General features: G+C 34.8%; 1 protein-coding gene across 5 annotated transcripts in view; it reads right to left on the reverse strand.

The window, feature by feature from the left end:
- Nucleotides 1-12,789, reverse strand: part of DLG2 (discs large MAGUK scaffold protein 2) — a 2,591,935-nt gene that overhangs the window by 2,077,760 nt on the left and 501,386 nt on the right. Inside the window, exon 1 of one of the 5 annotated variants that reach the window (XM_051987238.1) lies at nucleotides 6,345-6,666. The exons of the other annotated variants lie outside the window; for them this stretch is intronic. Coding sequence (XP_051843198.1) covers nucleotides 6,345-6,374 — 30 coding nt within the window. The 5' untranslated portion in view covers nucleotides 6,375-6,666. Of the gene's footprint in view, nucleotides 1-6,344; nucleotides 6,667-12,789 lie in introns of those variants that run through there. 5 annotated transcript variants of the gene reach the window in all.

Raw genomic sequence — 12,789 nt, forward strand, 5'->3', positions numbered from 1 at the left:
TAGGAATTATTAACTTTGCTGTCCTGTGTGATATACTCTGAGTGACATGACTTCCATTACCACTTCATCAGTAGTCCTCATTGTGAACCCTCTGACGATTCATAGCAATGGCCCACGGAATTTGTGGTAAATTTTTTAATTTACCATAAACAGTAAATAATTGCAGAATAATATGAGTAGCTTATTAAATTTTCCTTGAAGTTCATATTTGTTATTGTTGTTGGTGAAAGGGGTTTGTAGGACAAAAAAAAGTTGAGAATCACAGCACTAGATAGATGGCTCACTCATCTTGTCACTCATAAAATTCCATTTTCTCTACCCAATACTATCCTGCCTCCTTACTCTGGTTTCTTCCTGCTGGATCTATAAACTTAGCTCGCCTGGTTAGGGATCACAGGTACCCAATCTAGTTCAGAGGCGTTACTAAATAGGCAGACATCCAATGGAAAGGCAGGATTAACTGATTGAATATGGGCAGCTAGATAGCATAGTGGATAGAAAGCTGGTTCTTAAAAATCAGGAAGCCTTGAGCACAAATGTGGTCTCAGATAGTAGTTATGTGACCCTTGACAAATCACTTAATCCTGTTTGCCTTAGTTTCCTCAACTGTAAAATGAGTTGGATAAAGAGTATATTCCCAAGAAAACTCTAAATGAAGTCATAAGGTCTCATATGTGACTGAAATGACTGAACCACAAAAAGCTGGATATGGCACAGAGAATAAAAAATTGACAAAAGTGCAATGTGGCAGAGGATGTCACTGAGAATGATGAGCTAGATGGTCATCAGGGAATAAAAGAGGAGACAAGGAGATGTGCTAAAGGTAAGATTTAAGGGTGATGTTGACAGTAAAGGATAGTCAGAGTTTATGCATTTTGGGTTAGGGGAACTAAGAGGGTGGTGTAATATGGTAGAATGGAAAAAAAAGAACTAGAGTTCTACATCTGTCTCTTACTGTATATGGGACTTTGGACAAGTCACAGATTAGTTCTTAGTTTTCTTAAGTCTCTCTTAAGTCCCTTCAGTTCTTAGTTCTGGGATCCTAAGAGAAGAGCAAGACTCATGACCCCAGCTCCCAGCTGTTTCAACTATAAAATCCAGAACTCCATTTGCTTTTCTCTGATTGGTTTAATTTATTTTCATATCACCATGAGGGAGCAAAAAAACAAATTATTTTAGCCAAAAAAAGAGAGATGGTAAATAATTCTGTCAAAATAATTCTGTCATGTGGACATATACTTAGAGTCAATCTCTTAAATTTTATCATGTACTAAGAATATAAAATGTATTATTTTATTAAAGATGAAAAATTGTATATATGCTATATAATAATATATTAGTTTAAAATAATATGGTTATTAGTTTTTAAATAATATAGTTATTATTTTAAATGTTTTTGTTAAATGTAAATTTATGTACACATTTTATTAAGTACCATAAATAGAAATATAGTTTATAAAATTTGAAAAGTACTGTATATGTTATGCATGATAATATATTAGTTAAATAAGAACATGGCTATTAGTTAAACTTATTGGCATTAGTTAACAAAAGAAATTAAAATTTCAAAACCTTTTACCTCTTAAATTACTATTTTTAGTTCCTCTTAGAAATTGTGCATACATTTACTTTTCGTAAAAGACAGAACTTGACAGAAACAAAGAAGGAAATTATATTTATTTGAAGAACAGCTGCAATATTAGAAACATCAGAGCCAGCTTCTCCCAGGCTGCTTTGTCAATGTGACTTAAGTCATTTAATCTTATTATTGGATTTTGATTGTTCATGTTAACCTGCTAAACACACAACATGAGGATAGCCACAGGATACTGCGCAATAACCAATTATAATAGCAATAATTCTGCTTAGGAAAATTGCCTTTTGTGAGGACATGAACAATTTCTAGTTAAGGAAAATATCTGAAAGCCCCAATTTTGTCACCAATAAATGAGTCTGTCTCAGTTCCTGCTGGTCATTTTGTCACATTATCACTTAAATATCTTTCCCATTATGAGTAGATAAGTTATTAGCTTACCTCTTGTGATGGAGAACTCACTACCTCATGAGGCAGTCCAATTTATTTATAGATATCTAAAATCATTAGGAAATTCTCCTTTATACAAGCTACCATTTTCTTCTCTAACCTCTACCTTTTAGTTCCTAGTTCTTTCTTTCTGGTATCACTTATAGTAATTCTCAAACTCTTTTCCACTTGACACCTCTTTGGATATTTCAAAAGAAATGATCAGCTTCTAAATGTGTTTTACAGCCTAAGAATTCCAGATTTCTGAACAAAGAACTACATGATATGATTCCAAATCTTTTTTGCTATCTTAGCCACCCTTCAATGGAGGGTACCGGCATATTGATGTCCCTGCTTAAAAGTGAATAAACTATTTATTTAGTTGACTTGAACTACTATATTAGTGACCAAAGTTGTTCATCTGAAAGCATGGTTGTTCTGGTCCTGACAAGAGTTATATTGTTCTAATGTTTTTCTTTAATATTATTGTCCATATTATACCAATACACCAATAAATTATAGCCTAATCATAAATTACAGTCTTAGAGAGTAGCCTATAAGCCAGAAAGATTATGGGAGTTGCCCGTAATCATGTTTTGCATCATATAATGACATAAGCCTGTGTTATCTTCATAATTTTAGCTCCTTGAGGCCAAGGGATTTATTATTTGTCTTTGCATCATCAGCGCCTACTAGTGCTGGGCACACAATAGGTATTTAATAATTGCTTGATGATTAATTTATTTGATTCCATTATTCACCAAGTTTGGTATGGTCCCAAAGAAGTTTCCAGTCTTCTCAAAAGTCTGAATTTAATAATTTTAATAAATCTTTCCCTACTATTACATTTACTACAATCATTTATAATCCTCTAGGGTTGTCATATAAAAAGGGGGGTTGATTTTTTTCTTCTTAGATGCAGAACAAATAATTAAGATTGATAACTGGAAAATATAGAAAAATTGATGCTACCTCAATATGAGGGGTTAAAAAAATAACTTCCAAACTACAATGGGTCAGTTTCCGTCACTAGAAGTCTTCAAAATCTAGATGATTGGCTAAGGATTCTGGAGACAAGATTCAAGGTCTAGGTAAGATTTAAACTAAATGACATCTGAAATCTCTTCCAGCCTTAATATTCCATTATTCATAACTGAAATAACTTAAAATTTCATATTGGCTAGAAAGCTGGTCTTCAAGTTAGAAAGTCCTGCCTCTCAATCCCATCTTAAACATTTGCTAACTATGATCCTGGGCAAGTCATTTAATACAGATTAAACTGTTTCCTCCCATGTAAGAATAATAAAGATTGTTAAATAATAGAATGAGGTGATATACTTAATGCATTTTGCAAACAGTGAAGGGCTTCATAAAATATTTTTATTATATAATACTTCCATTTTTGAGTATGGATTTGCCATTTGTCAAAATATTTCATTTCCTTTATTACTATTATAAATGATAACAGAAATAATAAAACAATATTAACCACAATAGGATTTCATACTTATGTTATTCTCTGGTTACAAAACACTTTAAATACTGCACCCCTGTCATATTACCATCATATAACTCTTGTTTAAATAAAAAAATAAATACAGATGGATAAATATAAATAAGTAAACAAAAATAAATAAAAACAAGTGGGTTTTTTTCATGCCCATTTTACAGATGAAAAAAGAGGACCAGTGAAATTAAATGACTTTCCATGGCTCACAGACCCAATAAATGGTATAATTCAGAATTGAATCCTATCTAGACTCTTGATCCTAAGTATTAGTTTTACTATACATTATTGTTTCTCTCTCAAATTGTAATATTAACAAACCAAAAGAAAAAATAGATTTTTAATAATGGATCCCAAATCACAGAATTTGGAAGAAGGAACTTCAGTAGGCATCTAGACCAAGCTATACTCTCCAAAAGAATACTCATCATAGAAAATGTAACATGTGAGAACCAACTTTAGCTTTAAGACTTTGAAAAGAAAGAACCCAACAAATTCTGTTTCAAAATTGTTGTGATGGTTGTTGTTTTTGCCTTTTATCAAGCTTCCATTTGCCTCTTTGAACTTTCATTTATTACTCTTTACTTTCCCTTCTGGGGATGAGCTAAACATGTGGAATCTCTATTCCACAACTAAACATTTCAAGTGTACTCACAGAAAGCTCTGGATGCTCACTGAGCTTTCTACTCCAGGTTAAATAAGCCTTAGGTCTTTTTTATTCTTTTCATGGACTATAAGCTGTTTACTCTTCTGGACATCATCTTTTAATCCAGTTTATAAATAGTCTTCCTAAAATTGTGATGATTAGAACAGAATGTGTACCATAACCATAACTAATATAAAGTAACAATTATATTTACCTACTGAATCTAATTTGCATATTAATAAAAATAACCTAATTTTGTTGTTCATATGGCCAAGAAGCCATGTTGTCTAATTGAGAGAGTACTGGATTTGGAGTTCAAAAGATCTGGGTCTGGATTCTCTCTCTGACATTCACTGGCTATATGACTAAGGGCAAGTTACTTGTCTTCTCTAAGTCTGTCTTTGCATCTAAAAAATCAGAATAATAATTGCACCCACCTCATAGGACTGCTGTAAGTGACTGTCACTTACCAAGTATATGAAACCAAGTATACAAATGTTAGTTGACTATAGTGTAATGTAAACTATCTTGGAGCTATCAAACTAAAGTTCAAAATCTTTAAATATATCAATTGATTTGTCCAAGAAAAACCAATTAATCTTTAATTGATTATCATGTGTATAATTCAGAAAAATAAATCGTTGGTTACCACTTTATTACTGTGCATGATTCCATCTTTCTATGAAAGACAGTAGAAAATGATATTCATTTCTTTCTAAAACTGGCAACCAAGTTTTCCAATGCTCCAAACTGTCATGGTCTGGAACTATAAAACATAATCAAACTGACTTTTTGACAGAGTCACCGGAAGAAAAGTTAGCCTCAAGTGACAGCCTCAAGATGAAAAAGAACACATTTTAAGACTGTGACCTTTCCTGGAAACTGGCATTTTTCCTACCTGGCCACACTGCAGTTATTTTGCTGATAATGTTATTAATAAGTGAATGAAACAAATAAATAATCTGAAGTTTGAAAAGATAAGAATCACAGTAAAGAGGCCTAGACTCTAAATTATAGGACTAGTTACTTAACATAAATAAAAAGTCCATTAACTTTAAGTGCATTAACCTCAACTGAAGCATCTTGCTGGAACCCATCATGTCCACCAAAGAGTGCAAGTATTGTATATCATCAGGTGGGGAAGCAAAATATACTCTTATTTAACAGAACGCTTATTTGGGGCCTTCAAAACGTATCCGCCTTTCTTACTTCATTAAGGAAAAATCACATATGAATTTTTTTCACTTGGCAATTCTACATGTATCTATTGATTTTGCCTGCCATGCCTACTGGGTGCCCAATCAACAGAGGGTGTTAAATGTACCTAGCTCAAATTCACGGAGTAGGTCACCAATGTATAAACAATAAAAATGAAAGTGGGAAATAATTATATCTGTACCTTCCAGAAAGAATAATGATTTCTCATTTTTACCCGCTAAGTTTATGACACCAAAACATAAAATGTGGAATGGATGATAAAATAAGGCTAAAATGAAAAATATTTTATTTGAGAGGAAAACCTTACCTATTTACTACCTATCTTCCACTTTTCTTAAGTTCCTTCCATGCAAGTAAATCAATGTCAATATTTCATTTGTTTCTGAAGTCAAGTAACTTCAGATATGGACAGAAAGTCAATTAAGGTTTAATGCTGGTTATTTTGAGGAAGGCCCAAAGGTGTACTTTTTCTCCTCCTCAGAAAAACAAAAATGCAGAACATGCAGATTCTCCAATCAGCAACAATATGTCAAGTCACACTAAACCTGATTGGTTTCTTTGAACACCAGAGACATGTACAGCTTTCTGGTTTTTAAGTGAAAGCTAATTATCATGCTCAGAAAGACTAATCTGATGTAATATGTCAAAATGATGTGTGTACTCTACTACTACTCAATGTATTTCAATATTGAGCTATTAATAGATGAAAAAGCAAAGCCTGATAGAAAACATAAGCATGCTCTCCTTTTGCTCGCAATGTCACTTTAAGAAGTTGAATATGAACAAACATATAGATCCTGCCACACAGAAAACACAATACCCACTGGAGTAGATGATAATGATCACTTTAGCTTGTAAACTGACAGGACATCTCCAATCTGTTAAATTACTGAAACGGAATAATAACAGAAAGATTTGCACAGACCAACAATACTGCTTCCCCGTCCTACCTTGGTGGTGACAATGCACAGACAATCCATCCTAAAATCCTTCCCGTGGCTCAGTAGGTGTAAATCGCATGAACAAAATCAGCAAAGGTGAGAAAGGTTTTTGGTAAATAACAAACACAGCAGCTCAGTCGGGAGTCTGCACAGACGGCTTTTCCAAGTGGGCCCCTCATGGGGAAACTGGAGTCCTCCTCCACACAGCTGAAAGCAGGCAGGATTCTCCTAAGCATCAGAAAACCCCCCTCGAAATCCTCCCTAGCCAAACTTCCAGGTGCCTTACTGGCTTGCTCGGCTGCACGGTCCCCCCAAGTTCATTGTGCGATCCAAAGGGCTCCACTGAGCATCCTGCACAATTGTACCCGGCAAGATGCTAGCTACGCCAGGCACTAGAGAATCACATTTCAGCTCTAGCTCTTGTTTCGGAATTCAGAGATCTGCAGTTCCCCTATACCCATAAGATTTCCTCTGCCAAGTCTCTTTCCCCCCCCTTTTTTTTCCTGGTCTTCCCCCTCCGTTATTTTCTACTAACTCAGAGTAAGCATAACACGGGAAACTATCGGGCCCATCTATCAAAGTGCTGTCACTCCGCTGCCAGAACCACCACTCTGGGTAATAAAAGCTATTTATTACGAGCCCAATTCCTGTGAGTCTTCATTACTTGAAAGGTATGCCTGAAACACTAAGGTGCGTGCACCACTTCATACATCACAGCTCAAATCACTCGGAGTTACCCCAGCAGCTTCTTAGAAATGACTAACAGCTGGATAATTAAGATCAGGCAGCAGATAAAAAAGAAAAAAAGTGTTGGAATCAATTTGCTTTTTCGAAAATGCAACTTTCCACCTTTATTGCCTGGGATTATGTGTGGGCAGTAATGTATGCAAACACACGCTGAATGCCACTCGACCTGAATATTTCAACAGATACATGTGCATATGTTTAATGAAAGGTGGGGGGTGGAGAGCGATTTGGGATAGGAAGGGACCCGAAAACTTTTAGGAAAGTTTGCGATTGAAAGCCCAGAAGATGAGTTTCCCAAACTTCCCTCCCCCTCCCCGACTTCTTTTCAAGTTTAGCGGATCTGATGTTCCTGTTTAGGTGGACCGACCCTGATTTTTTTTTTTAATCATCCTGCGGAATTTTGCAGCCAGCTGGTTAGCCCCCAATCCCTACCTTTCTTGCAGTCGAGCTGGTGCAGCCTTTCAGATGCCTGACAAGCGTCATGCTGAATAAATGAGGTGCTCTGTCTGGCCTTTGAGGTTTCTCCCTCATACTGAATAGAAGACTTGGGATCATGGGAAAGGCAGAATCAGAGCCCTGAGTGGAAGAGAGGAGTTATGCTTCCTCTTCACTAGGAGGAAAAACCTACAGCCAATTGGACTGTTGACGGCAAGGAGAGGAAATGTCTAGACACAGGTATGATACAGGTCACTTTTTCCATGTGCAGCACAGGACACCCTCTACCCCCAACACACCCCGACTGCTGGGCTGAAAATCTTTCACGTCCATGTGTGTATATGTACATTTGTGTATTGTATGCATGTATATGTAAATGGAGCTATATGTTTACATGAATTATATATATTGTACACAGGACACATACAAACATAAGCATGTATATGCATATATATGCATATGCCCCTCAGGAAAAGATATCCTCTATCCACAACACATCCTGATGAGTTGAAAATCTTTCACCTGCTTGTGTGTATTTTATGTACATGTATAGACACAATGTATATACACACCTGTATGCATACCTATAAACACATAAACATGCCTTGCACATATGTGTGTGTTTATACATATATACACATATGTTTTCAATAACAAACCTTTCCAAGAAGTAAGGGATATTTGAGAACTCTCTAGCTTTCATGAATTATTCAAGTTCTAATCCTGATATTTTCCTGATTGCTAGAGATGTGTCTCAGTAACTGACATGCCATTATTTTGCCAAAATGAGGTCAGTGCTACCAAAGTTTAAAAAAAAATATAGCAAATTATATGTGTAGTAAGAGAGCAAAAGAAAAATCTAAAAATAAAACTTCAAAAGCCTCATTTAATTTGAAATCTTGGAGTCTTTGTGATTTTTTAAATTGATAAATCATTCTAGAGTAGAAAAACATAAATATAAATTCCAAAGTTTACATCCCCACACAAAATGAAGTAAAACAAGACCAAAAACAAATAGTAACCATATAATTCTGTTTATGAGGAAGGGGAGGATGGTGGAGACAGTCTAGACCTGTGATTTCATCTATAGGTGTGCAGGGTTTCTTGGTGTGGAGAACTGCTTCTTCTGTGAAGCTCAGCAGTTCTGCAGTAGTATTTAGTCTTAGAGAATTGTCTGGAACAGAGACGTTAAATGACTTTTTCATGTGGCTACAAAACTAAGGTGTCAGCCAAAGGACTTGAAATTGGGCAGTATTGACTCCAAGGCCAGTATCATATCCCCTACACCAAGCTGTTTTTGTTCCAAGATAGAAAGGCTTCAGAATGAAACTTAAAGAAGGTAATTCTGATAATATCTATTATATTTAAGCCAAGTTTTATTCTGTTGTAATGGCGTATATACTAATTAGCTTTGTGACCACAGTAAAATCATCTAAACTCTCCAAATCTGTTTCCTTATATGGAAAATGGGACTAATAGGACTTGGAATAAGCTATATAATATTATTGTGAGAGTCATAATGTATATTATGAGTATGTCTATATATATACATATGAATACACACACATATATATGTGTACATACATAATATGTAGTATTTGTATGTATATCTATATCTTATTTCTATCTCTCTATACTTACGTTTGTCTGTATTTAAAAAGTGGGAGAAAGAAACAGAGACACAGAGAGAGAGAATTTGGCAAACTTTAAACACTATATAGTACATCCCAAAAGTCTTAACGGGGTTTTAAGATATAAATAGATTAAATTAAAACTTAAATTAAGCATTAATAGCTTAAAATTGCTCTAAGCCTTTTGGGAAATCTTCTATAAATGTCAGTTATTATTATCATTTGTCACTGTAGCTACTGTTCTTTCTGATTTGCTTTCTTTCCTCTACCAATTGCAAATTTTAAAAATGAATTATTTCCTTTCAGTAGCTGTGCTTTTGGGGAAAGGAATAACCTTACTGTTATTTTCATGTTAGCTTCACAAATCATCAAGACTTTTAATCTTGCCTATATCCTGTGGGATTCATGAGATAATATTTAAGTAGCTACTTTGAAACAAAGGTTAAAGAAACTTTCCTTGCCTAAACATTCTTTATTGTGCCATAATGGCATTTAATTTAACTCACAATTTCCTACACAGACCATGCAGATGGACAATGAATTTGAGCCAGAATTGAACAGGAAGGGAGCCAGCTGAATGGCCTTTGGGATGTTATTCAGAGTTTTTAATGACCCCAAGCTTGTCTCTGAAATCAGGTCCACCATTTTAACATCAACGTTCTTCCAATGAGGGATAATGCATAGCATGGAATCATAGAATTCCACATCTTTGAAATTTTAAGTTGTGGGTCATCCAAAGGGCTGTGGAATGGAACATAGTAGGTGAGTATGAGCATGTGGTAATATGAAATTATTTGTAATAAAGGATATGGCATTGTCAGGGAGATATGGGACCAGAAAAGGCAGTGGGACATGATGCTTATTCAGTGAATAAAGTACTGGACTTGTAATCAGGAAAACATAAGTTAAAATCCTGTCTCAAACATTTAGTTAATTGTGGGATGATGGGTTAGTCTTAAAATTTCTCTTATCTCAGTTTCCTCATTTGAAAAATGGAGACAATGTTAGCACTTAATTCACAATATTGTAAGAATCAAATAATGGATCTAAATCACTTTGCAAACATCAAAGGTCTATAAAAATGTTAACATCCACTGTTCACCATTGGTATCAACACATTATTGAGAAATCTAAAAGAAGTTTCTCAGCATATTAAGTAGACTTCTTTTAGAGGATTTGTGGGGAAGATACAGGCAAAAGTAATATAAATTTTTGGAGAAACATTTCCTAAGCTTGCTGACACCGAAAGCTCCTATACACTTTATTCTGAAAGGTTCCCAGAAACAAATAATCAGAAAATTTTAAAGCTGGAAGGGATTTTTAGAGTTCATGTAACGCAAATTTCTTATTTTATAGATGCAGAAACAAAGATCCACAGCAGTTACTCACAGAGGTTGTTGTTTGTCCTTAGTTCTGGAAGAAGACCATGATGTCAGGGGGTGATGCCATTAACTACAAGTGAATTGGACTAAATCAGTTCCAATTGATCAGTGATGAAGAAAACCAGCTACACCCAGTGAAAGAATACTTGGAAACAAGTGTGAACTGTTTGCATTTTTGTTTTTCTTCCCAGGTTATTTTTACCTTTCCAAATCCAATTTTTCTTGTGCAACAAGAGAATTTATTAATATGTACACATATGTTGTATTTAAGATATACTTTAACATGTTTGCCATGTATGAGACTGCCTGCCTTCTAGGGGAGGAGTGGAGGCAAGGAAGGGAAAAGTTGGAAGAGAGTGTTTTCAAGGTCAGTGTTGAAAAATTACCCATGCATATGCTCTGTCAATAAAAACTATAATAAAAAATAAAACAAAATAAAAGATATCCCAGGATGAGAAGATCCCAGGCACTGGAAGAAAATCCAGCTTGAGAAGATCACGGAGTTATGGTAGTAAAATCTGGGAAACTGGGCAGCAAAACCAAGAAAGTAATACTCAAAGTAGTAGAGTATCAATTATTTCACCTTTTAGTCATTCCTTAAATACCAGTGATGAAAGTAAATGAGATAATACATGAAAAGGCATATTTAAAACATGTATTATTTGCCAAGTATTGCACTAAACTTTGGGGATAAAGATATCAGAGACACAGAGACCTTCTTAGAAAGAGACAGACAGATAGATAGAGACAGAGACTGCACTGCCTTCAAGGGACTTTCAATATAATAGAGAAAATGAACGCATGCAAGTGATTGGCACTTGCCGCACAAAAAGGATGATGTCTAAGATATGAGGGGAACCACAGGACAGCACCTTTTTCAAAATCAGTGATAATATTGATGTAAAAAAATGTGAAAAGGGTAAGGGAGCATAAATTATGTGTTAGGTATTGGGTACAAGAGGGAAGTAGTGAATTTTCACCAATTCACTCATTTCCTGGGACAAAGAATGGGAGGAGACAGGAGAGACATAATAGGAAGAGTTGTTTGGAAAACTGAATGTTTCTGATTAATTAAAAAAAAAAGTGAATTGGACTTAAGTGAGGGAGGGCTGCACAAGGTTACCTGCCTTGCTTTCCCCTTCAGAACCATCTGGTCCAGTGGCATGATCAATTAACATAGACATTATATTGAAGTAATTTCTGAATAATGTACTAAAAGTAATAAAAAGTTAAAATGTAAGCAAATGTTCAAAAAAGTTAATACAATATTTATTTGCAAATTAATCTTTTCCTTAAGTTTTATATGATGCCTCTTGGTGGTATGTAGGTGTCAAAGTAATTGACATTACAATTATGTCTTTTTAGAAGTCTGTGTGACCCCTCTTATCCCTTATTTTTCTTGTTTGGTTTGTAGCAAAGTTACCAGGTTGTGCTAAGTCTCTCTTTTTTCTAAAAACTAAATGAGAAGGTCCTTCCTAACTTCTGTTTCCCGGATTGAGAACGCCATAGATCAAACACGGGATTAGGTTCTGACAGAAATCATAGAAAGACTCAATTAAACTGAGGACTATTTAAATAATTAATTAGCTCCTGTTAATTTTTCCTATGTGTCAGGCATTGTGTTATCCCCTAGGGAATAACCAAGAATAAAATAGTCTAGTCAACTATTCAATCAATAAACATTGATTAAGCACCTATTTTATGCCAGGTATTGTGTTAGGCCCTAGGGATACAAAGATTAATGTAGTCCAAACAACTGTTCATTCAAGAAACAGTTATTAATCACATGCTATGAGCCAGGAAAGTGTGCTAATCACTGGACATGCCAAAAGAGACAAAAGACAGTCCTTGTCCTCAAGTTTACAATCTAATAGATCCAAACCATGTCCCATACTGTCAATTATAACATTTTTCTCATAATATTATCATTAATAGTGTTTCTTCACGCAAAAAAATTTTAGAAAGAAAGAATAGGAATGTTAATGGAGTTTTGATGTCATTGATACAGTGAACTTCCAAATAAAGTTTAAAAAACAAAACTAAGTACAATGATGAAGAGAGCTTGACTGTAGGTCACTTACTGTCAACCAGTCAGAGAAATAACTACTTTACATATTGAAAACATTAACAATACACCATTTAATTTTCTTAAAACATGTATTTATCTTGAGGGCTTACTTAAGTGAAGTAGAATTTTGAGACAGAGTCAACAATATCTAGTAAGGCTTCTACGAAATGGAGATAAAAGTTGGTCTGAAT

The sequence above is a fragment of the Antechinus flavipes genome, chromosome 3, assembly GCF_016432865.1.
Source record: "Antechinus flavipes isolate AdamAnt ecotype Samford, QLD, Australia chromosome 3, AdamAnt_v2, whole genome shotgun sequence".
Taxonomy (NCBI): domain Eukaryota; kingdom Metazoa; phylum Chordata; class Mammalia; order Dasyuromorphia; family Dasyuridae; genus Antechinus; species Antechinus flavipes.